Source organism: Xenia sp. Carnegie-2017, unplaced genomic scaffold, assembly GCF_021976095.1.
Source record: "Xenia sp. Carnegie-2017 unplaced genomic scaffold, XeniaSp_v1 HiC_scaffold_1, whole genome shotgun sequence".
Classification (NCBI taxonomy): Eukaryota; Metazoa; Cnidaria; class Anthozoa; order Malacalcyonacea; family Xeniidae; genus Xenia; species Xenia sp. Carnegie-2017.
In genome coordinates, this window is record NW_025813402.1 from 2,744,382 (window position 1) to 2,771,847 (window position 27,466).

General features: G+C 32.4%; 2 protein-coding genes and 1 long non-coding RNA gene across 5 annotated transcripts; 1 reads left to right on the plus strand and 2 right to left on the minus strand.

Annotated features, from left to right (window-relative positions):
• On the minus strand, nucleotides 1-8,200 carry LOC124452384 (nucleolar MIF4G domain-containing protein 1-like). 2 transcript variants are annotated; one of them, XM_047003020.1, is made up of 22 exons: nucleotides 8,149-8,200; nucleotides 7,804-7,901; nucleotides 7,362-7,463; nucleotides 7,048-7,192; nucleotides 6,367-6,476; nucleotides 6,025-6,130; nucleotides 5,898-5,958; nucleotides 5,569-5,688; nucleotides 4,679-4,749; nucleotides 4,471-4,599; nucleotides 3,332-3,456; nucleotides 2,999-3,092; nucleotides 2,534-2,577; nucleotides 2,372-2,427; nucleotides 2,173-2,294; nucleotides 1,996-2,058; nucleotides 1,506-1,672; nucleotides 1,119-1,214; nucleotides 917-985; nucleotides 704-835; nucleotides 480-574; nucleotides 1-233 (listed from the first exon to the last, which is right to left on the minus strand). In XM_047003020.1, the coding sequence occupies exons 1-22, from the start codon at nucleotides 8,180-8,182 to the stop codon at nucleotides 32-34; spliced, it is 2,241 nt and encodes a 746-aa protein (XP_046858976.1). In that variant the 5' UTR covers nucleotides 8,183-8,200; the 3' UTR covers nucleotides 1-31. The 2 variants fall into 2 exon arrangements, with proteins under 2 accessions (XP_046858976.1, XP_046858899.1); XM_047002943.1 differs by having other exon boundaries at nucleotides 5,898-6,130.
• Nucleotides 8,201-13,254: 5,054 nt separating this feature from the next.
• On the minus strand, nucleotides 13,255-27,233 carry LOC124452195 (telomere-associated protein RIF1-like). Of its 2 annotated transcripts, XM_047002873.1 has the most exons (29): nucleotides 27,088-27,233; nucleotides 26,629-26,732; nucleotides 26,466-26,541; nucleotides 26,116-26,201; nucleotides 25,982-26,019; nucleotides 25,544-25,647; nucleotides 25,253-25,341; nucleotides 25,089-25,182; nucleotides 24,724-24,822; nucleotides 24,544-24,636; nucleotides 24,418-24,471; nucleotides 23,757-23,841; nucleotides 23,386-23,435; nucleotides 23,105-23,218; nucleotides 22,631-22,931; nucleotides 22,319-22,423; nucleotides 22,031-22,188; nucleotides 21,798-21,955; nucleotides 21,517-21,621; nucleotides 21,179-21,254; nucleotides 20,865-20,969; nucleotides 20,511-20,660; nucleotides 20,215-20,436; nucleotides 19,619-19,779; nucleotides 19,488-19,545; nucleotides 19,306-19,400; nucleotides 18,689-18,795; nucleotides 18,502-18,589; nucleotides 18,199-18,254 (listed from the first exon to the last, which is right to left on the minus strand). In XM_047002873.1, the coding sequence occupies exons 2-26, from the start codon at nucleotides 26,730-26,732 to the stop codon at nucleotides 19,317-19,319; spliced, it is 2,769 nt and encodes a 922-aa protein (XP_046858829.1). In that variant the 5' UTR covers nucleotides 27,088-27,233; the 3' UTR covers nucleotides 18,199-18,254; nucleotides 18,502-18,589; nucleotides 18,689-18,795; nucleotides 19,306-19,316. The 2 variants fall into 2 exon arrangements, with proteins under 2 accessions (XP_046858763.1, XP_046858829.1); XM_047002807.1 differs by lacking the exons at nucleotides 20,215-20,436; nucleotides 20,511-20,660; nucleotides 20,865-20,969; ... (18 more) ...; nucleotides 26,629-26,732; nucleotides 27,088-27,233 and adding exons at nucleotides 13,255-14,660; nucleotides 14,922-15,216; nucleotides 15,609-15,716; ... (3 more) ...; nucleotides 17,360-17,448; nucleotides 17,650-17,739 and having other exon boundaries at nucleotides 18,120-18,254; nucleotides 19,619-19,740.
• On the plus strand, nucleotides 15,247-15,457 carry LOC124452705. Its single transcript, XR_006950858.1, has 2 exons — nucleotides 15,247-15,304; nucleotides 15,412-15,457. It is a non-coding gene; the product is annotated as an uncharacterized LOC124452705 (long non-coding RNA).
• Nucleotides 27,234-27,466: the final 233 nt, after the last annotated feature.

A 27,466-nucleotide genomic window follows, 5' to 3' on the forward strand; every position in this document is an offset into this window, starting at 1 on the left:
TTGAAGTTCACAATTGTTATTTTAATTGTACCTAACTAATGTCAATACCAGTTAAAGCATCAAATGCTATGTTAATTCTTTCTTCTAACTTAAATGTTCTGTCTTCTTTTCTCGTTTTGTGTTTTATCTCTGATGTTAACTTTTTTGGCTTCATAAAATGTTTCATAAATAATTTCAAACTTTCCTTTAGTGTGTCCAAATTTGAAATTGACGTAATTCTTGAAAAGACATCTCTAAGAATTCAAAGAGCCGCAACTCAAAGGATATATAATGCATGATCATAGTGGATATTGAGAATTAATAATTGATAAAGAAAGGTTGCAGTGGATATATAGAGTGGTAATATGGGATAGAAGACTGCAATAATTTTGAATATTTCCAAGAATATAAATGAATCATGAGTCACAAGCCTGTTGTTGATAAAAAACTAATTTATATTAACAAAATTCTTCTTTTTTAACACAAAATACTTAGCGTACCTTGTTGTTGATGGAGGATAGTCCAATAAAAGACGAGTAAGCAGTTCAGTAAAGAACTGCACCATTCTTTTATCTAATGTAGTGAAGTCTACAACCTAAAAATTATCATATAAAAACAATGCTATGAGTAACAACATCAACAGCAAGAAATCAAATGAAATAATAAATTGTTGTAATGACCATAGATTACAGTCAACTGCAACGCAATGAAAGAAAAAACTCACCTTTAAAACTGATAACGACAGTGATTTTTTGCCAAAAAGATGAACAAGAAGACATGACATGTTAGAAAGATTTTCATTTGAAAGATCTGCAGCCATTTTGAAGCGATCCCAAAGTGAATACTGGACAGTAATCTATAAACAAAAAAAAATTTAATTTATCCTCTTTTTCACAATTCATTAGTAAAATTGTCCACATAGCGACGTAACACCTACCTGAAAACTACGATTTAACTCACAAAATTTCTGAATGAGATAAGAATAAAATGGATTGTATGGTTGTTCCTATAAATAATAAAAAATTGTGGAAAAAAACACAAAAGATGAATAAGGAGCGAAGCAAAATAGATGATGGTAAGATGAAATTATGATACGAGATGGTCACTATCAATACATTATTGTACATTAATGTACATACCTGTAAACAGCAATCCATCAACACACGAACTATCTCTCTAGTTTGTTTATCTTTTAATTTCAATCTCATCAATTTTTCAAACGCATCAATATAATCCTTAAAAAAATCAACAGTACATTTCTTTCCTACGGAAGTTGTGGATACATTTGCTGGAAACATACACATTACATTACAGTGACGTCATTGCTTGGACGAGATACAAATTTTCTACTTAAAATTTAGCAAAAAGGAAAGGGGACAAACTAACATTATTCTATCAACTAAATGGTGACAAAAATCATTTCTTATCTCGTGAGTTTACGAGGTTGTGACATAAATCAGTTGAAGGTAGGAGGTGACAATGACATAAATTTCCTTAAGTAAAAAAATAAAATAAAATATATTCACCTCACTACTCATAATTGTACAAAATATATTTCTTCTGATATCTGTATTCATTCTTTGTTGTCGAGAGATTTCTATCATGTTATTATGACATGACTTTATTTTACCATCCTTCAAAGAATTTTTTCTTTCTCTCTCATTCCAAGCTGAGCCCACAATCCACCATCGACCTATTGAGTGTTTTATACTTGAAATTCAGGGGTATAATAGGGGAGTCCTTATTTATGTATTGACGATGACATACTGCATAAACATTTAAAACAAGAGCATTTTACAGTATGAATAAATGTATCAGTTCACGTATATGATAAAACTGTTTTTGCAGTAATATTTCATATGTGATTATTTATCAAATACATAAGAACATAAAGACGACGCAATAGTCATTTTTTAAACACAGAACATGTTTCTTTGATGTAAAAATGTCATTTTGCACTGTGCAGTTATGTCCTGCACAGAAGACGACATTTTAATTATGCTTTACATATGCTACCTTTTTTCTCAGCTGATAAAAGATCTTCAAGTGGAATACTTAATCTTGCATTTTCATTTGAACCTATCCAATGATTCATATAAAACAATTGTTAATGAACATTTTGCTGATGAAGAACTTCATAATGAATGACGTTGATGCAGTTTACCTAAAGAAAGATATTTTTGATCAACAAACCTGTAATACTTTTCAGTATTTTTCTTTCTCTTTCAACAGGTGCAGGATCATAATTTGGAATTTTTCTAATGTTGTTGTTTCTTAAAGCATTCATAGTTTCCAACATGAATCTTGTTCTCGAACTTAAAAATAACAATTATAAAATTGTAAAATCTAATTTCATATACAATAAGTCACAGAAGTCAGTCAAATCACTAACTTGTTGGTCATTTTACAACTAACTGCAGATTTCGCTTGGATTTGAAGAATTATTTCCTATAAAACATGACAAGTGTGAGGTCACTACGACGAACGGAACTAAATCATGTAAAAAAGTGAATTTAAAGTTTTACTCCAACATGTTTGATAAGCGAAGTCTCACTTTCAAGGATTGAGGATTTTCACGTCTTAGTTCAACTCCAACGTCTACAACATAACAATAATAAAATCCACGATAAAGAGAATCATACAAATATAAAGACAATACCGATGCAATATCTCATATATTACGTATTCTCCAGGGGTCGGTTGCACAAAGCCTGGATAGCAAATATTTTTAAACGGTTAAAAAACATCTTAAAAAGGAAAAATATAAGGTTTGAACAGAGCAATAACTGAAATTAAATATTGCTTCCAAGATTACAAAATTTCTTGGTCGTAAGGAAAATACAAACACCACTTTTTACAAGTTTGAGAAATTTACTATCCAATGGACAACGCTCTCCAAGCTCATCAACTGAGACATCTATGTTAGGATTTCGCAACAAGATTTAATTTCGATACATAAAGCAGCTAGAAATAACTGTGTTGATATATCGAGAGAAAATACTCAAACCATTAAACTTACGTCGTATTAATAACAACAACAACTCAATGTCCGTTTCTTCAAATTTATCGACCAAAGATCGAAAAATATCGTAAATTAATACACAATCAACGATCTAAAGCACAAAAAGAAGATTAAAAAGTGCGTTGAAGCACAAAACTTACATTGAAAATGTGTTTCTAGGGTTTTACTATAACATTTGGAAGGCGAGACCAGCCATTATGCAAGATCTATACTTTCTCGACAAAGTATTTTAAGAAATTGGTACATTTGCAGGCACACTTGTAAGTCTAAACTATAATGTAATAATCTTCAAAAAAAAAAGAGATGCTTACAAACATAAACAGTCATTACCTTAAAACAATAAAAAAATGCCAAAAGCGTTACAACGTTATTGATTTCTTTGCTTTCTCTACTGGATGTAACATTCGAGTGAAATTTATCAAACTGCATAACCAGTTTCTGAAGAAGATAAGCACCTAGAAATATGTTAAAAAATCAAAGTGAAAACTAACAACAAAAATCATTTGTTTTATCATCACTCTCTCATACATCATCAGACAACAAATTTCTTTCGACTTTAACACTTAACGTTTAATTATTATTATAGAAAGATGTCGTTTCGTTTCAGCAAGGTGGCCGGCACAGATGGCCCAAATCGCACACTTTATCGAAATTTCAAAAGAATGGAGAGAGTTTGTACAATGCTGCCAACAAAACCATTCGCGTTCAACTGGTAATTTTTCGCGTTTGTTCACGTTTGAAACGTCACGTTTTGCTTGGACGTTTTGCTTTAGAATGCTTTACGTTTTTTCAGGAATGTTTAACGTTTGCTGAGGAATATTCAACGTTTGCACAAGAATGTTCAACGTTTGCACAAGAATGTTCAACGTTTGCTCAAGAATGTTCAACGTTTGCACAAGAATGTTCAACGTTTGCTCAAGAATGTTTAACGTTTGCTGAGGAATATTCAACGTTTGCACAAGAATGTTCAACGTTTGCTCAAGAATGTTTAACCTTTGAGGAAGAATTTGAAACAGGTTTTGGTCATATGATTGACATGTTTATATGATTTTACATTGATAAAATGCTGTAGCAACTGAAAATTACATGTGCATTCTCCAGGCGATTCGTAAAATTTAATAATTGACCATATAACATAAGAAAGAGCAGCTACAAACGTAGCAATCCCCGATTTCAACAAACGTAACGTTTACCGGTTGAAACCCAACGTTTCGTCTGACAAACGTGACGTTTGAAACGTAAACAAACGCGAAAAAATTCCGAACATTTACCAGTTGAACGCAAATGGTAATATGTTTTTCCACACAGTCAAAAAATTGTTTTTTCTTCAGTTTGTAATGTGCAACATTTTCCGTAAATTCAAGGATAGTTTATCTTTGTTGAATAAATGAAAGTCCTCCAGAAAAAACAAAATTTTACAAATACTTATTTATTTGTGAAAAGAATTATCGATACAGTATACAACAAACCAATTTCCGATCCAACACGACAATTGAGAACAGCAATCAACATAACATGTTCACGTAATAGCCCATCAGGCATCGCAGTCTTGACGATACAGGATTCCATTAAAAGATCCGATAAAATTTCATTAAGTTCTAAAATATTTCAAAATGAACATTTTCAATCTTTAAACTGATAAATTTTCCTTATATTGTACATAAAATTGTAACTAACCATTTCTGCTGTTAGTCATATACAAATGTTCAATTTGACCACTCACTGTTGATATATTGGATTCACTCAGACTAAAATTTTAAAATACAAGATATAAGAAACATATTAACAAAAGCTTTATCATGCCGAGTCCAAGTCAATTTTGCGCTCTGTCAGTCGGTGATGTTCGGCAATGTGATTAGTTTTGTCATGTTTCTTTGTAGCTCCACAGTTTATCGCAAACCAACACACACTGACCGACTACTAGACCAATCATCTTACAATCCTAAATCACATCCTACATCCTAAATCATATGTGATTCACCGGACGTTGAACACAACGAAAACAACTATCTCAAACGTGTTTTTGACAAAAACAACTATAACTCTGACTTTATCAAACGCAACACTTACAAACCCAACGAGCCCAACGAAACGAACACCTCAGTGACAACAGCAACGATACCTTACATCAAAGGTACGTCTGACACTATCTCGCGTATCTTACGACCATACAACATACGTGTCGCACATAAACCAATCACAACGATACGACAAGTACTAACGAACATAAAGGACAAAGAACAACCCAACAAACGACAAGGTGCAGTTTACAAAATAAACTGCTCCGACTGCCACGCCTCCTATATCAGGGAAACTGGCAGGAACTTAAACATAAGACTGAACACAAACGAGCTACAAAGAAACAAGACAAACTAATCACATTGCCGAACATCACCGAGTGACAAAGCACAAAAAAGCTTTATTCTAAATTTAAATGCAAAGACAATCAGTTGATTAAACTGTTTCAGATATTTCTGATAAGCAAGTGTAGTAAAGTCAATTAGACTAGTGACATTTAATACAGATCAAGAAATCCTTTCGATCAACAGCCTTTTCTTTAATCCTACCGATTAAGAAGTCCTTTTATTTGTTTCTTTAATCTTTCATTGGTTTGTTTAGACTCAAGGTGAAGTCTTTGATGAGGTGGAACATATTTTGAGGTCGCACCGCCATAAATGTCCACATTACTAATGAAAAAAAGCTTATAAATACGTAGATCAAACAAGAAATTGAATCTTCGATTATGACACAATGTTTTGGTCATGTGGTGATGAGGTTTTATCGAGATGACTTCTAGGTGTCATGAAGAATTGATAAAATAAACAAAGAAAAATAAACTTACAGTGAATATAGTAATTTTCGGTTCTTTTATCAATCAATAATTTTATGTGCTTACCTCGTTCGTGTTGTTCCATTTTCTTCTTCAAAATTTGTTTGGCTTTTTTCTGCCTCGTTTTCTGTCAAACAATTCACAGTTTTTTCATCACAATACATTTCATTATCATTCACTGAATTTGCACAACTTTCATTTGAAGACGGAGGTTCGGATTCATCACCGAATTCTTCATTTGCTTCATCACCACAAAAAGAAAAGTCTTCAGATTCATTTAATTCTTTGCAAGAATCGATCTGAAGGTAAATATTCAAAAGAAACAAGAAGAACAATCAACAGAAATATTGTTTCCATAATATAATGATTTTTTATAAAACATCGCACAGAACAAATGCTACCACCATAGTAAAGACAATAACTTTAAAATATTAAGCTGCAATAACACTCTCTACATGAAATGTACGGCACCAGTACAATAACACTCTCTACGTGAAATGTACGGCACCAGTAAAATAAGTTATAAAATATTTGCCTCATTGTGTCTTTCGAATTCAACATCGTTTTCCTCTAAATCATCACAGAAACTGTCCATTTGAGTCTTCAGAGAGCCATGTTCAATGGCATTACACATATCAATGATATCTTGTTGTGAATGTTAAAAAATATGCCTTCAGACAACTTATTAAAATCTTACACAACATTTATGTAAAGATATAGACTAACCAACAGCTAACCTACCACTAACCTACCACTAACCTACCACTAACCTACCACTAATCTAACCACTAATCTAACCACTAACCTACCACTAATCTAACCACTAACCTAACCACTAACCTACCACTAACCTACCACTAATCTAACCACTAATCTAACCACTAACCTACCCACTAACCTACCACTAATCTAACCACTAACCTAACCACTAACCTACCACTAATCTAACCACTAACCTAACCACTAACCTACCACTAACCTAACACTAACCTACCATTACCCTACCAACAACCTACCACTAACCTACCATTACCCTACCAACAACCTACCTTAACCCACCACTATCCTACCATTAACCTACCAACAACCTACCATTAACCTACTATTTACCCACCACTAACCTACCATTAAACCACCATTAATGTACCACAAACCTACCATTAACCTACTATGATGCAATAAAGCATTAAAACAGAAATTTATAAATAAAAGATACCACCGAGACCATCATCAAAGAAAGAATTGGGAGTTTTAGATTTCTTGTTAAGACTAAGTTTTTTTTCTAGTTCTTCAATCTCTTCTTCGTCGTTATTAACATAAATGGAGGTCTTAGGCTGTTTTGCAGTATAAAAATTGTCATCCTTTAATGAAAAATATAAAACTGGTCAAAACGTCAGGCCTAGAGGTCGCAAAGCATTTTATAATCTATAGGTAACATTTTAATTTTCAGTAATGTTTATGTTGCTTAGTGGACAACTCTGTTTTCTACAATGTAAGCATGATTATGGACCAAATATGGAATACAAGTACCTCAATTTTAGTTTTATTTCTGTTTTTTCTTTTTCTTTTCTTTTTTTGTAGACCATTTTCTTGTGTTTTTTTCTCAACTTGTTCTGCTATCTTGTTTTCTGCCTTTATTTATAAAACAATATGTGAATAAAATATTATACATAAAACTCACCGAATAAAAAATTTGTGATAATACAGCAAAAAATACCCAGTGTCTGTAAGTGCATAGTAATTTATTTTTCATAAAAATCTTTAACAAGCTGTCTAAGTGACATACTAACTTTCCTGGCTCATGAGTAAAAAATGTTTTTTAAATGCACTTACAGCATATCTGTGTGATAAAAATTGCAGAGAGCGAGCAAAGACATGTTTGTCATCTTGAATATATAAATAAAACCTTTTACTGCACCAAAAAAGTTATGAACTCAGTTTGTCTTGAATCGACTACAGAAGTGGAATTTACCTTCTGAGAATTTGAAAAATAAACATGCTTTCTTGATTTTTTTTCAATACGAAGTCGTCTTCTCTCTTGTTTTCGTGATAAAGTTCGCTTTAACCCTCCTATGAATGGAGCAGTTAAAACTTCAGCTGACAATTTCACGTATTAAATTGTTAATTATCAAATGACTCAACCAAACACAGATTGACTGACACACACACACATCGAATGGTGATTATTTTCTCACTGAAATATGACTTCATCACTAAGGTGTGGAAATTTATTAAATGCAAATATAAGGCAATTATAAATCGTTTGATGTAAAAATACTTGGATCATTAAAGATAAACTTTTCAATTGAATTCTTACCTTTCTTCTCAGTTTTTTTCAAATTGTCCTCCATACTGCAAAGTTTATTATTTCCTCCTGATCGCAGGCTGTTAATCATTTGGCGGCGGTTGTTCGAAGCCAGGACAGCCTGGATGTAGCCTTATGCACTGGATAGCAAGTTTTTTTAAACTTTTATAAAATCTTTAAAAAGCAAAAAGTATAAGATTCGAACTGAACAATCACAGAAAATAAAACATTGTTTCAAAGATTTAAGAAATTTTTTGTCGTATGAAACATATCAACACCTTTTTTAATTACAAGTTTAAAAATTTTTGCTATCCAATGGATAACGCTATCCAGGCTTCGTGCAACCTGCCCCTGGTATAAATAATACCCAACAATATGGTATTTTGGCCAATAGCACAGTAGCGTGAAACGAACTTGCGATAATATTTTACTAATGAAAAACTTTAAGAGTAGGTGAGTAATTTTTGTAAAATAAATCACAGCCAACACTATTGTTTTACTCCAAATGATAAATTCCCGTCGTCGGTAAATATGTGTAATATGTCTTCGAATTAAATAGTTATAGAATGCTCCGAGTGATGTGAGGATTGTAAACAGTTTATTTCATTTCAAAAGTTAGCGGTTATCTTCGAACATAGCGAAATATTTTTGCTATGTCCATTATATCACTTAAGATAAATTATTTATAGTAATCATTCAACGATTGTATTCAAAGAGTAAACAAATTTATACATCATATAATATTTTTAAAAATGAAAATAACCTTTCAGTATTTTCAGCTTTTTAATAGATTTTATCCTTAAGTTTACAAAATGATTGCAGTTGAATAGAAACATTACTGCAATACTGGATTGTAATTTAGGTAATGCTCAAGTAGAATTTCATAATCAAAGAACAGTAGAAATCAAAATCTCAGCAGGTTTGTAAATACAAAGAGCAAGTTTAATATGGCAATATCGTAATTAAATTGATGGTCAATACTTTTTTTGTCAAATGCTTGTTATTTACAAATATCATAGTTTTTAAAGATGTTTTTGATCAAAATTGTGTTGTTGTTTGTATTTTGTAGTACTACCTTTCGTCAGAATATGATATAGAAATACTTGTACCATTCTAGCGTGAACACGTACTTATTTTTCTATTATCGCAGACAATTAAAATTTACAAGACGGCTTACAGGCGCAAGTTGATCGTGATTGTTCATTGTTCATTGAAAATATAAGGATTAGATCAAAATAGTTTCACAAAAAGATTGCCGACAGCATTTTCGACGCGCTCGCCTGTGGTGTTTTGAAATTACTTAAAAAGCACATAATTGAATCGCATTGTCAAGCTTCTCTTAATGGTGCTCTCAACAAGTAATTTTGTCTCCTCTTTCCTCGTAATCCAATGTACCTGACAACAATTTAGAAGAATTATTTATTAACGAAATTACTGCTATATGGTCTGGTCACTACTTGTCATAGCTGCGAAAGAGGAACAGGATTGTTTCATGACAATTGGAACTATAATTATTAAACATTTGAAAAAAAAACATATATATATGATGTTGGATGTTTTTTCTTTCAGCAATTTGTTACTGAATAAGAATCTCTCTCACGTTCTCTCAACAAGCAACCAAGTATAACGATGTTGAAACAACGAACAGTACACCTTCACACCTACCTATGTAGGAATTACTGTGAAGGCGTTAAAAATTTTATGGAATATTTGTATCTTTTGAAGCCTACGAGAATCAAGCAGCAGTTTTATACTGTGTAGAGCAATTGAAAACAGCTTGTCGTATATTGAATGACGATAAAGCATAATTTCTAACTGTCAGGTTTTGATAACCGGAAAAAAATAATTGAATAAACAAAGAAACATTTCAACAATGACGATACATCATATCATTAAATGAATTTGCCCGCCTTAAACCCCTGTGGTTAGGCAATGGTTTATGTAAAATACAGTCTTAGTCATGAACTCTCTCATAATAGCTCAGTATTACTAAGTGAAAGAGTGTGTAGGATAAATGGATAGTTCAACGAAAGATGAAGTTGATGTGGGAACTATTCAAGAAGAAAACAAAGAAGACACAAAACCAAAGCAACGTAAACGTAGACGAAAGAAAATGTTAACAGGAATTAGCAAACAACGAAGACTTGCAAACGAGCGAGAAAGGAGAAGACTTCAGGTGGTTAATTCTGCTTTTGTTAGTTTAAAGAATGTTTTACCACTGCCGTCTGTCGATCAAAAGATATCACGTATTGAAATTGTCCGTCTCGCATCGCGTCACATTGCTTCCCTGATGCAACTTCTACATCATGATGAAGATTTACAAGGCGTAGAAAATGAAGATTTTTGTTGTTCTGGTGATGAAATTGTGAGTGATGATGAGTTAATGGTTTCTCAAAGTGATTGGGACAGCATTAACACAAATGACCATTTGCAATTCTAACTAAAGCATCAGCTTCGAAATCGAAAGTCACAAGCAAGGTAAGCAAAGGCAACATATTCTTGTACATACGAGAGAACGCTGTTTAGAATTTTTAAAATGGGCATTAATTGATGTATATATTTTTTGAGTTTTTATTTGTTTAAATTGCGTTATTGAAAAAATAAATGCCAAGGATTTTCATTGATGTTTCGGTTAAAATAAGCAAAGTGTAGTTCATGCCAATCAATTTCTTTGGAATTGAGTGAACATTTATTCCACATTTCAGTTATAACTTTTGTAGCCATTTGATGTTAAACAGAAAAATATAATCTTATGCATGCAGGTCATCGTTTTTATCACGTAAATATTTTACTTTTACTAATTTCAATATCAAAATTAAAGGCTTTGTGATTTTTCTTGCGTTAAAAAAGAACCGGTTTACATTATCTTTGCATGAAATGGATTCATTTTTTTGTTGATACTGTCTTGTAGCCTTTTCAACCATGTGTGTTTCTCCTAGATCAGTTTCTGTATCGATGATAACATTGTTGGCTAGTACAATGTTAAAGTTAACTTTCATGATAACATAACTCATGGAAGCACGTTTCGAATATTTATCTTTGATAAAACTGTATTGATGAAACTCATGGATACTTTAGACTCAGTAGATCTATTTGAATATAGCTACGGCTTATTCAAGATCTTGTGAACTTGATTGAATTGTGAAAAGACATTTCAGTTCAGCATCGAAAAGATACCTGTATGTATATAGTTTATTAAGATGATATCATTAATATAGCAATATGTTCCATATATTGAACAGTACTATATAGAAAATATATGGCCAAATTTATATACAATGCTGAAGTTTTTGTACGAATTATCTGTATAGAGTTATTGACGCGTTCATCTCAAAAAAGAGTCATGTAATCATGAACTGTCTTTAATCTTCATTGATATTTTTATTTACCATAGAAATGAATTTTTTTTGCTTTGCAGCGAATGGTGTTTTGTGTTGTTGAAACGTCAGAAATTTGTCAAACATATTTTTATTTCTATTTACTCTACACATAAAATGTACAAATTCGCAACCTACGCTTTCACAGTTTATTCTTTTTAAAGCAAGATTTTTTGCATGCATAAATTGTTGTGAACATTTGATAAAGAAGTGATGAAAATGAGAAGAGTATGTGAGCCCACGCAGATCAAATAATATTATCATCTAGTTTGCGAAGAAATGTTCATTTTTTTAGAAGTGCAGGCAACGTAACACCTTTTGCTGACTATTATTAATGAACTTATCGATCATTGTGTAGGAGCAGACATCATTTCCTGTAAAATATTCTTCTTAAAGCCTCACTCAAACGTCTGCAAGAAATATTTATACATAGAGCGTTAAAAAAATTATTTGAAAAGTATCTTTTGTAGCTCTATACAGTAAAACTGGATAATATTACGGCGAAGGATTTATTGAGTAAAACCAATGTTTAGGTTTTCCAAAAAATTACAGTGAGAATCACTATTGAAGTGAATCTGTTATAAAATATCAACTCTGTTTATCACTTTAACAGTAAGAGTTTCACAATTACATGAAAGTAGAGTTTAAAAATGATATGAGCTTTGAAATCCATTACAATCATTTGGTGATGAATTTGAATACACAGTTTTTTAGAAGATATAAAAAAATTTTCAGATGGCAAAGCATGCTGGTTTTATTGAAGGCGAAATCATTAATCTATTGGTGGCCGGTCATACTTGTGCAAAAATAAACCAAGAAATACAAAATATCAAAACAAAATCATACGTATTATAATACAACTATACTTCCCCATGTTATTTTTACTCAATTATAAAAACAGCAGGAAGCAGCGACATGCTTAAACTTGACTGTATCGACATTGGCGGAGTTGTGCCGATGTATGACTACGAAATTCTCAAGTAGAGTTTAGTATGCACATTATGGGACAAAGATAGAGAAATGACTTCATATAATTCATTAAAATTTTTCTTTCAGTGGTTTGAAACAAAATTAGATTAGTCAGAAGCAATAAACAGTTTGTTGACATGAAGAGATATTTAAATAAGATAACTAAGCTAAAGTAACTAAAGAAGACAATGAAAGCTTTATGTTATTGTACAAAGGATAGGATGTAGCATCTCTACGACATAGCATTTATTTTCACTTTCATTTAATTTTCTGGGCTGGTGATCTGTTTCTAGAATCTTCCATACTGCATGTAGTCATAAAATACCATTTTATGACATTATTTTATTCAGGGAAAGCTGTGGTTTACAAAATAAGAAATTACAACACACACTTAATTCTAATCTTCGTAGACTAACAAAACACACACATGATTCTAATCTTCATAGACTAACACCAAACAAGGCGACTCCACACGATGACTTGCCTCTTTTCACACAAAAAAAATTACATCCAAAAGACAAAGTTGCAGGTGATATTTGGTTTACTACGTGTGGTAACATTGACAAGACAAATGTAGTCAACTTTCATCAACTTATTTTGATATTTGACGGAATGATTACTTTTAACTGTTACAATTGTTATAACCAAAAGTTGTTCTGCTTGAAAGATAAAACAAAGAAAAATGAATATCCTAGGAATCTATAGTGAACGATGAGCATTGCTGACGAATATAACCAAAAATTCAATGAAGGTGGAAAGTTTCAAACAAACATTATTTTTTTGATTTGTAATTTGAATTAACCTTAATTTCATAGATTAATTTTAACACGAGAACATTGAGTTTTACAGCTCATCCATTTATCATAATTGGTATTATTTGACAGGCCAGTAAAATCACACTTTGTCCACAACCGTTGAGTTTATTGTATGTTATTGTTATACTATTGAATTGTGTGATGGGCCATTCACTTGACGTTTATCAGTAATTTCTTAATAACAAAAATCAACGACAGAATGTATGACTGAACGAACCGTGTTACTTGTAAATGAAGAAATCATGAGATCAAGAAAATACAATTTTCATCAAATATCAAAGTAATCATAAGTTGCTTCCGCAATAAAACTGAAAATATATGTTCTATTTTAAAAAATAAAGCAACCAATAAAAATAAAATATAAGCGTTTGTATTGTTCGTCGCTGCTTCTAATCTTTCATTAACTTATATTTTAAGCGAATAGCATCATTGGTGTTAGTTAACATAGTCATCAACCTTTCTTGTATCAAAAATAACTCATCCAACGGTAGTTTGTTCAGAGCATCCAGGGAACTGCATGAAACAAAATCATTTGAAATCTCATTGTACGAAAAAACAGTTTCATGACAACTTTTCTTTGGAATTGAAGAATTCCTGTCATCGTTGTTACATTTATTTACCATCGTAATATCCTGATCGACCTGTCTGAAAATATCACCTGCAGACAGGATGTTAGTTTTAAGTAATTCAGGCGTCTTTTCTTCAGTACAGATTCTGGCATTAACAGTTACTCCGTGAAGGTCACTTTTAGTTTCAACACCTCTGTCAATATTAATTTTATCAACTTTGTCAATTTCTAAATGAACATCGTCAATTGAATTGTCTATTTCATCCGCAGTATCTCCCTTAGCAGAAGTGACTCTCCCAAATTCACAATTATCATCAATTTCATGTTGTTCCTTCATTATCCCGGCACCATCTGCACTGTACTTCATGTTATCTTTTACCGTAAGAAAACTTTCCCGAACCTCAACTTCATCAATACAATCAACTTTTTCATTTTCAGTAAATGTTTCAGATTCAATCTTTACTTGGTCATCTCTACACATTACAACTGCAGGCTGGTTTTTGCTCTTTTGGTTATTTGGACTTTCTGATTGATTATTCATCTCACAATCACGGCCACAAACGATTTCATTCGTAATCTCTGACTTAATTTTAAATAATGTCGTCGGAATCACAAGAGAAGATCGTCTTGGAGTTTCAGGTTTATCAGAAAAATTGCAAGAGCTCGAAGGAGTAGCAGGGACTGTATATCCTACTGGTTCTTCGTCATTTAAAGCACAAGAGTCATTGGGTGCTACACTTTTCTCAGAAACATCAAATGCGTCATTCTTCACGTCATCAGGGATCTCTTTTATTGCTACAACAAAAACACATTATAAGGTGCCTTAAGCAACTTTTCTTGCCAAAACTTTACTTTATTGTTAATGTAACAACCTACAGACGACTACAAAATTCCAGTGCTGAAATACGAACGATATCATATTATGTTTAGCGTGTACGTATTTGCACAGGAGGATTAAAAAAGTTCACTTGGTTTTCAATGTTTTGCCTATTGACCCTTTGCCCCCCAAAGATTTGTTGTCTCAAAGATCCCTTTAATAAGAGAAAATCAAAGTACCTCGTAGGTGATTGCTTTTGGCGCATTTTGGAAGACGATTTTCATGAAAACATCTTAGAACTCGACGAAGAGTTGAGACTTTAGGAGAACGAATGGGCAATTTCTCAACTTGCTGCTTGGTAAGAGATGATAGATTACCAACAGTCCGAATGTTTTGTGCATGTACAACATGACCCAGACCACGAATAAATCTGGAGGTTGCAAGTGATGGCAAAATTTGTTCTACAGGAGTACTGCACTCAACCAATTCTGGATAGACACAGTCATCATGATCTGATAATGGGGTTGATAAAATCTGGCAAAAAGTTGAAATAGCTTTTAATATAACGAAGATTGTAAAGATGAAAGTAGAAGGTGGGAGATTGTAAAGATGGCAGTGGAAGGTGGGAGATTGAAGATGGAAGGTGGGAGGAAGATGGAGTGGAAGGAAGATGGTGGAAAGATGGAAGATGGAAGATGGAAGATGGAAGGAGATTGAAGATGGTGGAAGGTGGGAGATTGTAAAGTTGACAGTGGAAGGGAAGAGAGATTGTAAAGATGACAGTAGAAGAAGAGTGTTGAAACGACAGTAGAAAGACAAGTGAGAAAATATCTAAGAAAAAAAGAAATCAAGGCACGAAAGGTAGGCTTCAATATATTGCATTAAATAGATTCATAACAATTGAAACGAAGAATTAATAAGAATACCATATTTGCTGATTTGATTAGAGTGAAATTGTTTGTTTCCGTTGTACTTTCTTCGTTAATATCAATCTTTTCATCAATAATCGGGAATGCAAACGAAACACGGCGTGTCTAAATATAAATATAATTCAGGTAAACAACGTACGATAATCTAAACTCAAATGTCATTACCGACATTATTGGGGTGAACCCCCCGGAAAATGATAAACGAAGAGATAAGACTGCAAAGGCTCTTACCTGTCCAGGGGGAGAAGGTGTTTCAGACTTCCCTCGACTTTTTTTCAAAATTCCAGTGGTCGGTGAAGAAGCCGGAGAGACGACGGAACGATAAAATTGGTCAAAATGTCTACCTGTTGTCGAAGGAATGCTTTGAACGAACTTAACAGATCCTGAAATTGAACACGATGGCTTGTTTCCAACTGATTCGTTTTCCATTATGATATCATCAGAAGGTTTATTGATGTTAAGAATCTCGTCTTTCTGTATTATTTGGGTATCGTCCATTTGGTGATCCGAAAATTCTTCCGAGTCCATCTGTGCGCTTTTGTTTTCAACTTCACCACAATGATATGTACTGTTAACAGTCGAGTTATTAATGCTCGACACTTTTTTAAGATCAGTGACAGCACGTTCTTTTGTTGAAAAATTTTCAAAAACAAACGAATCTTCGATCGTTGTAGACAATTGATCATTACAACATTCATCCCACGGCGAGAATGTTGTCGATTTTGTATTTGTTAAACTTGTCCCATGTTTTTTATTTCGCTGTTTGTAAGGAGTCGGTTTTTTCCTATAACGAGTGCGACTAGATACTGGAGATATTTTAGTTGTTGATCTAGTTTCCTCAGAACTGACATCATCTAAAATAAAATGTGTTTCTTTCTTAATGGTATCATATTTTGAACTGTTTTCTGTCGACTTATCGTTCCTTTGTTTAGTGAATGGGCTTGGTGTATTTTGAGATGGTGGTATAAGTTCATCATCATCCACTTTGTTAATATCAGAATTACGACTGTTTTTTGGTCCTACGTCTTTATCTTCACTGATATGTTTTGACTCAATAGTGAGTGTTTTGTTAACCTCCTTGGCTTGAAGAATGAAATCACCATCTTTTGATGATACAAAACAATTTAAAATAGACGGTGAAAATGTATTTTCTTCATTTTTTTCATCGCCAAGCATCTCTTTTATGGGTTGAATGTAGTTCTTGGACGCTTGTTTTTTAGGGGTTTTTTCAATGTTACTTCCATCGTTGATCACTAGAGAATCACGCGATGAAGAAAAATTAAAAATTATAAAATACAAAAATATATTCAGTTTATATATGGCGGAACACAGTAAATTCTATTACACATCTACGTATTTTTATAACATTGGTTGAATTTACATGAAATAAAGTTGATTTATACCAACCTTTCGCTGGGTTGTCTCCTTTTGTCTCCCTGAAAAAAATTTGAACAAAAAAACTCGGTAAATTAAAATTTCAATGAAAAGCATTTATCAACAAAAAAAATCATTTTGCGAAAAACAACAAAAGAACATACATATCACATTGATTCAAAGAGTATTCACTCCACTCATTAAATTGAGTTCCATCTTGAGATTGGTCAATCGTGCTATACAGCGCAGGATATCCACTACATAACGCAAGTTGAAAGACCTTACTAAGTAATAATGTAAAAGTAAGTACTTAAAATAATGACAGTTCATCTAAAAACTCAAAATTACAAAACTGTACATGACATATGACAAACCTTTCTAGCTTTTTCTGATTTTTAACTTCCTTTTGATGTTCAGTCAACAATCTTTTTTTCTTTGGTGACGGCGCAATTACAACGAAATCCTAAAAAATTTAATAATTTTGACCCTCTACAACTTTCGAAGAGTTATTTTTAAAAATGAAAATAAATTTTACATGTAGAGATGATTTTTCAAGAAAGTCATTAGTTAACACAAACTAAACAACATCTTATGGAACAAACTTTGCAAGTTATGCATTATAAAGTTCTCGCTCAAAGATTCACTTCAAAAACAAGAAACTCACCTTATCCTTTAGAGAATCTAATGGCAAAGGTAGTTTACGTCTGGCATTAAAATTACCAGGAAACTTTCTTTTGTTTTCTGGTGAAGTATGCTGGAGAAAAAGTTATTAAAACAATATGTTAAATACCAATAAATGAAATATTATGAAAAGGATCTTGCATGCTGCCAAATCAGTGGCTTGATTTCATCTTGGAGGAAAAGGGAGTAAAACACCACAAAACTGTCACTTAAATATATTAAGCATTATTTTATACGACTGACATTTTCAATGTACACATACAAAGACCTTAGTATGAGAAATATTGGAGGGTGTGGGGGTGTGCAGTGCCCCCCCCTTAGCCAGCACCTCTGTATTCAATTGATAACAGGTCGAGAGTACCACAAAAATAAGTACAACAGTCGCCACTGTTACCATACTTAAAGCTACTACGAAACATTTAAAAATTTATGTTAATAAAATTTCATTTTCACCTCTGGTTTGCTAGCACTGATACTTTTAAAAAGAAAACTTCCTTTCAATTTTTCTGGAGACAAAGGATCAAAACTTGTTTTAGGCAAGCATCGTGCTTGCGCAGAAATGCTATCGTTTGTGGTTATTTCTTCAGACTACATAACAACAATACAACAAGTCAGTATTTTTATTTTTGCGTTGAATAAGAATGACAAACCCTTGCAATGGTTGGTAGGGTTAGGGTTGCTTATTCAAGATTATATTTCAGTGATGATTTATTTACGTCTAGTGTAATAGTAATACTGGAAAATCTTGGCAAATTTCTCACGTCAGACGTTCATTAGAGACAGAACAAAACTTGATCGTGTAAAATTATTTCTTACGTCATGCAACAAAACTCACATCTTCAAATGCAAATGAATGACTCGATGACTTCTGCCAGCCAGGCAAAGAAAGTTGATTCTTCTCACTTACTTTTCTCAAAACATCACTAATACAAAATAAAAGAAATAGGTTACAAAAACTTCTTGAAATGTTTAAATAGATAAAAATAATACTTTCAAACTGACAAAACTGACTATGCACTGACCTCAATGAATCTGGATAGGAAAGATGTTTTACTTGACCAAATGTTGCATTCCAGAAAACAATAGTTTGATTTTTAAATTGTTGCCGTTGATGACATAAAGTACATTCCTGACAAAACATGTGCAGTTGTACAGATGAAAAAATACAAACGATATAACATTAGCATAAATCTTGAAGCCATTTTATGGCTACTGAAGATATTACTTTAGACTAAGGATGCAAGGGTAGAGCAAAGTTTAAAAAAACAGTCTTTTGTCTCGCAATTTCAATCCAAAGTAAAATGTTTCATTAATTTCTTCCATTTCATCTTATCACGAGGCAAACATCCATTGACTTTATGGTAGATAAAGATTTTCAATAAAACTTACACACAAGCTATAATCTAATTATCTAAATAACCACTTGTTACCAACAGTTTACAGGAAACTAATTTTCTTTCTGTTCACGGTGTAACGTCTATGATTGTTATTGGCTACTTTGCCTTTACTTATTGAGTTTATATACAAAAATATCGGACACCCAACCCAAAAAAAGTTGATGTAGTTTGATATTCCTTTCATACTAATCGCTCTACACTTGCAACAATAGTGTAAAGTTGCCTGGCAAATAATCACTTACAAGAAGATCACTCATCGTTTCAAGGAGGGAGGAGTCATAATCAGCTTTATAACGACTTTGCAAACACAATAGATATCAGACCATAATTTCTCAACCTGAAACACAAATATTATAACATTTCCACAAATACAAAACAATAATAGCACGAGTTGTACAAAGGTGGAAGTCACATCAATTCATACTTTTAACAAGTATTTGGCATTGTTGAATTTTTTATCGCTTGAGCGGAACTCCGAAGGGCTGAAAAAGAAGAAAAATTGATGAAATTGAACAAATTTTGTCAACAACTATCTTTAAAGCTTTATTTACGCACCTTGTGCAATGCACATTTACAATAAACGAACAAAGTGAAGGAGATAGAGCAGCGATGATAGACTTGATTTGTTTAGGATCATTTAAGTTGGAAAAAAGCATTGACAAAGATGTACATATAGTAACCACAGCTGGTGATACAGTCACTGATCTCTTACAGTCCTGAAACAAAACATTAAAATCGCCATTTATGACTATACACAATCCCTAAAATATATGATAGCAAAATCTTCTTTGCATCATGACCAAAAATTGTAAATCCCTTTATTTACTAAGTTTAACAATCTTATCCTCTATTCTTAGTATTCCCTCTACCTCAATTTATTGTTAAATTTCTAATAATTATTCTTTTGTTTCGTCTACTCTTACCACACTCATTTCCCTCCCTCCCTATTTAATCCCTGTGTTCAGTCGTTAAACCCTTCACTTTGCGATTATCTTTATTCATTGACTTTTTCTTATTCTTTCCATCATTTTTTTAGAAATTTGTGTGAAACAAACAACGCAAATAAAAAGACAAACCATAAAACCTTTGAAAAATCCCGGGTAGAAGTTAATTACAGATAAAATAGCTGATAAACGATTATTTCAACTTACCTCATCAAATTTGTAGGACAAACTCAACATTTTACAACACAATGTGACGACACTCTTGAGATTTCCTAGTGGACTTTCAAGTTTCTTTGCAAAACTACCGCTCGGTGTAAGAAAACCCCGCGAACATGACAAAGGTGACGTCAAGTTATTTTGACTTGAAAAATCAATACTGTCAATCATAACGTTCGTAAAACTGCTTACACTATCAAGAAATTTCATTTTCTAAAAGCATAAATGAAATTATAGAGTTTCAGTAATGCTTGCCTTATAGACCATCGTCTCTTTCAAATACGTACCTGACATCTCTCCACAGAAACTTCGCTTAAGAGAACCTTCGATATTTCTTCAATAAAAATATTGTGTTCAGCAGAAGGAATAACAGAAACACAACGAGAAACTAGCCGATAAAAATCAGCTAAGTCACAATCCAACTCCTTTATTGTCACCTAAAATACGAAATAAGACAAAACGAATGTTGCCTTTTGTCAGGAAAGTTAACTAACGTATGAACTCTTGTAATAAAGCTTCTCCTATAACGTCTGCAAACGTTTAAGGCTTTAAGCTTCCACAAGTCAAAACTTGTTTATTATAAACATAAAAGACAAAAAGCCGAAAAATTCAATTAGCATTTGTACAAAATTTTCACACACCAATGGTAATCCACCATTAAATAAACATTTAAAAGGGAAGTTTAACAACAAGACCATCAAAGTGAATTTAGGATCCAACGAGTCTCCTTCATTTACATCTGAAGTCTAAAAGTTAAAAGTATTAAGTACTGTTATTTCAAAATGTTTTTGTTGTTTTCGGATAGATTTGGTAGAATGCTGCTTATGATTGCATTGATCGTTCATGTGCATGAAAACACAAAACTTACTATGTTTTATGAATCAATTTAACTCTTCCCTCCCCAGTTATATACAAAGTTGCACAAGTAACAAAATGACAGTCTTATCATCATTACCTTGGATACGCATTCAGAAACTGAATCAGTCACTTTACTCCAAAATCGCCAGAGATCTTCAACTTTTGAAATCTCACTACAAACACAAGTTTAAATAGTTATTGATCTTGAATGATTTTTGTCCATACAAACATGAGAAAAGCTATCGTAAAAAGCTGAAATCTGAAAAAACAATTTTGCTCGTAAAATATAAACAAAATTTCTGTGAAAAACCATAAATTTCTCTATATAAAAATATAAACGTAAATTTCTGTATACAAAAAACCCCAGCGTGCTATACAGAGCTTGGGTGAAATAACAATATCCGAAGAACAATACTCAAAAGCAACAAAACTTACGATGCTAAATCTTCAAGAATCCCCCAAATCTTATGAACTGTCTTCAATTTTCCAAAAGGATCTTCAAATGATAAGTCCACCAGTTTCTCAAACACAACATGAAATCTAGGAAGATGAAAATTGAGAAATTCTTCAGCTTTCTTAATTACGCATGATGGCTTTTCTACTTCCACGTACGTACCACGTGTGGACCACGTATGGACCACGTGACCACGTGGACCACGTGGACCACGTGTGGACAAGTTAAAAATAAAATAACAAAGTATTACACATTGAAATACCTCTCATCAATGTAAGATTCTTTAAAGTGAGATAACTGCTTAAACAAGACATCAGTAAGTTGAAAAATTGGCTTTCCCTCATTACAACATGCTGTAAGATTTTCAAATGAATGCACCAAATACTTGACTGGAATTGCTGTTAGAGTATCAAGGAACTTCTGAAAAGAGGATGACAAGTAATGGTTACTTGAAAAACAACTACATTTTGCATTTTATGAATGAATAAAACTCACTAAAACAACCGATGAAGACAACAATGAAGATGAAATGACATCATTTATAGTTAGAAACAACGATGAAATAACGTCATCCACATATTTTGGTTCACCATTTTCAATTAAAAGAATGATACGATCCACAAGATTTTTCCACAATACTAACTGAACATCAGCTGCAATAAAAGTAAATCATTTTTTTAAATAGTTGCTTTTTTCATAGAAAACTTTGAGGTCGTTTACAAAATACGGATCACAAAATACCTGTCAATTACACGGTACAAATACGCACATAAAAATACTTACCGTTGACTAACTCTCCACAACAAAAAACAGCCTTCATGGTACTCAGGAAGAAATGAAGATTGTCATTAAATAAACCGCTGGTCATTATCGGCTCAAATATATGCTCTAAAACATGAATGAATAAATCATTTTGCACTTGCATTTACAAGCCCTGTTAATACTTCATGTAGCAAAAACAAATACGAGTTCCTTTTAGATTATGGACCAGCTTTCAAGTTTCAAAGACAAATAAACTTGCGAGCATCGGGAAGAGTATCCCAAATGCTTTGAAAACAAATGTCCCCTTATAGTAAGAAATCATGACGTACGTACCAGTTAAATAATTTCCGTTTTGTATTCTTTCTGTGTTTGCAACGAGTAATTCATGAAACATCTCACAGCCCAGCGTCATGATTTTCTTCACAAAATTTTTGTCAAATTTGCTTGAATTAAATATCATTTTCTTTCTCCTTGGAGTATCGCCTGACTTACATGAAGATGGCGTGGCAAGAGACGCCCGCGATACTGGTGTCACTGGCAGTACTAGTTCCGTCATTGCTTCTTTGTGGTGTCCAGAAATGGAGGAAGGAATATTTTCAACATTGAAGAAATATTGTAGTAATGGAAGACATATCTGTTGAAAACACGTTGTTCACGATATAAAAACAAGCAAACAAAGTATAGTACAAGATTTTAACGCAACTGCACAAAAAACAAAATGAAACATATTTCTATAAAAAACTAGAGTCGTAGCAACGTTTTTTTTACAACACAAAATGTTACAGCAGATAAACATGGAATGCTTACCTCACAAAATATGGATGTTTTGCAATAATATTCAGGTTTAATGGAGCAGATTAAATGCCACCAGGTTTGAAGACGACTGCACTCGACATCTTCGTTTATAAAACTACTTGATTTCTAAACCATGAAGATATAAACATATTTAATCAGCTGGACGAAAGATGCCAAAAACTGTGATTTAAAAAACTGTAATGTTTTGAAGAAATAAAGAGGAAGTTAAAATGTGAGAAGTACAGGAAGGGATGAGATGAAAAAGTATACATCGATGTTCAAAGAAAACTTACCAACAAAGGCAACATTAAAAGTTTGATCCTTTTCGCTGATCCTATGTATGCTACAATATGACATAAAATGAACACTATAAAAATGCAATTGTTTTCATATAAAAATATCAACAAAAACATTTTATTGTTCTCTGAAAAAGAAAAATTAATTTCCTTATCGTCATCAGGTACATTGAACGCTCTCAACCAATGAAAATACAAGAAAAAGGGACTTACAAAAGTGATATCAATAAAATATTAATAATTACACATAACCTATGTATTATTCGCTATATAATATTTATGTGTGAAAACATAAAGAACTCAAACAAACTCATACACGGGAAAAACATAAAAAACACACAACGTAACCAAGTAAAGATGTCAATTACCGGGTGAAATAGCGAAATTATCAATTAAACATATCCACACACTATAGCTTTTTGTTTGAACAACAGGCAACGATGATCTAAAACCCTGAAAACAACAGTGAATTGAGTCAACGTTAATAAAACATTTACAAACTTGTAAAACGTTGTTGTATGCACGTGTACACCGATATGCCATGTTGATGAAAATGAAAATTCGAAAATACTAAAAAACACAGTTAACAACAATGTGAAAGACCTGTAAACTTTAACACAAGTGTGACATTCTATTATCACTGTATCGTCTGTCTTGATGAAGAAGAAAATGAAGTAATCCAGTCTCCATGGCTTACAAAAATTATTTAGTTGTCCTAGTTTTGTCAAACACATAGAAAACACAAGAAAACCATAGCAGCCCAGCGTCACTAGAGCATTTGAGAAGCCGCATCAAATGAATGATCTCCTCGAAAGTTGATTTCTCGTCGGAATTTATATTTTGATACATAGCACATTCATTTTTGTATTAATAAATGGTAGAGGCTTAAACGTAACGTCTTTTTGCGAAACTGTTATGGTTTGAAAGTAAATTTATCGATTCCACAAAAGAGAAATTGCGCTTTTTGTGGTCATGTATGCAGTTCAACAACCTTAGAAATGAGCAATTAGTGAATGAAAAAGTATTTACCTGTTCAGGAATCTTTAACATATCATTTATAAAATTACCACCTTTGTGTAAGCTCTAAATTAAATCGGTTAACATAGTAACACAGAAAATTAAAAAACAATGACTCCTAGTTAGTTAAAGGCTTACCTCACCAAGGATGGTGACCAAAATACCCCAAGTTCTTAACACAAATAGTTCTCTCTTTCCAGAGAATAAATTTGCAAGCTGGGAAAGCATACCCTATAAAGACAGAACTTACAGCATGCTTTCTAAACAAATTACGTTAACTGCATTTATACATGTGACTAGCATGTGCATTCAACTTACTCCTTTAAGGTCTATTAATAACTGAATTACAACTTCCTTTTGAGCTTGGATTATTTGCTTAAGACCAAGTTCTAAAACTTCAAGAGCCCTTTCCCGTACCTTAAAATAAACAATTAAGGCAAAAGGTTTTGTGCAGGATGAAAAACGGATTAAATGCAATGGTGACAATTGATAAGATACTTGGGAAGGAAAGAATTTCTGGTCAATTTTGTAGGTAATAAAAGAATGTTTGAATGAAATTGTCCATGTCTGTTTGAGCAGTAATTTATTGAGAGTTGGTTGGTTCTCTCTATTCTATATCTTCATTTACATTGTTCATTCTCTCTTGCAAATCATTCAAAAACATTCCTAATATTGAAACTCACTCTATGAGCTGTACTAATCAGTGATGTATAAACCAGTTTGCTCCACTGACAAGCTGTAGACACAATACTTTCCTCAGGTAACTCTGAAATTAATCTATAAAAAATATTAAACGTAAACAACAACATAAATTTACCAATATACAAAAATAAAATGTGTTGATAACCTGTACATAACGTCCAGAGCTTCATGTTCTACAGCCATTGACTTAGATGTCAACAGAGCATGTTCAATTGCTTTAAGTATCATTGGAAGCTGACAAAGGGAAGGAGAAATAGAGTTTGCAAAAACAGTTCCATAAACATGTAGCGGCACAAAATAGTTTTTATTCACATTGTAAAATTTTCGTTTAAAGAGCAACACAAAGAAGGAAAACATCAACATGGACAGGTTGCCAACAAATAAATAAATTTTATAAAAACTTAAAAATTGCAGTTATCATAGCTCATTTATCAACCTTTTTTACAATGACATTGCTTGGTAATTGTTGTTTTGCTATTCCCCACAATGCTCTAGTGCAAGTATTCTTATCACCACATATCATTATTACACTACAAAGGTCTACAAAACAGTATTAAAAAAGGATTGTTAACATTATATATGAATAGACATGTTTCAAGAAGTGGTACATACATAACTGTGGGTCATTAATAGTATAAATGTTATTGAATTTGCAAATATGAGTAAAAATATTATTTTGGCAATTCATTTCCCCAATATACAAATTGTTGTTCTAAAATGTAAAAAGTTTGCCAAATTAACTGTATTCAACAAATAGAATCAGAATCAAACACTTTACAATGAGCAAATTTTAAGACCATTTACTGTTTTTCATGAAAAATTTACCCAACAATATTCATTTAAAAGTAATTTGGACCATAAAAGGATTAAATACCTTTTATTAACTGCTGCATTTCCTCTTCACAAAAAGAACTAGGTGAACATAATTAAATATTATTGTTATGAACTTGGACAATACAACAAGCAAGTTAGCTATTGAAAGAAAAAGTAATGGTCTTTATCTATAACCTGGCTATCTGTTGTTGATATACACAATAACCAAGAGCTTGAAGAGCTGCTTGACATAAATCTTTTCTTTCATTAAACATATCTTGCTGCAAAATAAAAAATTACCAAATCGTCAAATTTAGCATTTTATTTCAGCTGTATATAAACTTTGAACTATAATTATATTGAAAAAAGTGTGTTACTGCATAACTAGTTTCCATTGTTCGCAAAAAAATGAACTGATTATATAAGTTGAAACAAGTTATTGACTTGCAAATGGTATTTCCAGGTTGTCGGTTTCTTGAATAATTATGCCAAAAAATGCAGTACATACATACGCAATAAAAAAAAACATTTAGAAGAAAACTTACAGAGAAGACAACAAGTAATTTTGATGACATATTGCATATATCTTCCACAAACATTTTCTCATGTTTAGCCAAACCCCTAAATTGGATGACATAAAAAATGCTAGTGTTAGCAATCCAAACTTATGAAAGAAAACTTAAAGTTCTATCAGACATGTCATCTTACTCTGCTAATCGTAGGTAAGCATCTGTCTTCTCTTCAGGAAGAGAGATAGTATCTTCAATTATATTCAACAATACTTGGACACTACATCCAGATATATTCACCATCTAACATCATAGACATGAACATAGAAAATCAACATTAAAATCATGATTAGTTGAATAATGTCATATCTTAGGCAGATGGGAAATTAACAATAAACACGTGCACATTTAGTTAGGCAACAAGTTCACACGTTCTACTTTTCACAACGTTTGAACACGTTAATCGGTCCGTTCAATGCGTATCTTCCCCTTAGAAACAAACATTAACAGTACTACTATATCACATAATGTATTATATCACTAGATATTTGAAGATTGAAATATCACATGTATAAAATCTATACAGAGATACTAAATTGCATGTTGTCGACAAATAGTTGAAGTATCATGAGTTGTATTTTAATCTTTGAGAACTAACCGTGCTAAAATCTTGCGTTACAACAAAAATTTTCAGGCAGCCCTCAGTTTGATGTACAATACTATCACATTTATTCCTCGACAGGATTTTAAAGTAAATTTTCACAACATTTTAGGTGGTCGAGGCATTACACAACTCTGTGCTCAGTGATGTAGCGAACTTTGCCGCGAATTTTTTTCGCCCCGCCAAATTAAGCAAATTTGTAATTTGATTGGTCGAGCGAGACTGTTCGAAATTTGAAGATAAGATTGCGATAATCCACCATTGTAATCCACCCGATTAGCCTCGAATTTGACGTCACTCCATGGATTCCTTTTGCGTAGTATTGTTCAACAACTTCAATTAATTTTATAGGCGTACCAGCTCAAGCTGAGGAAGC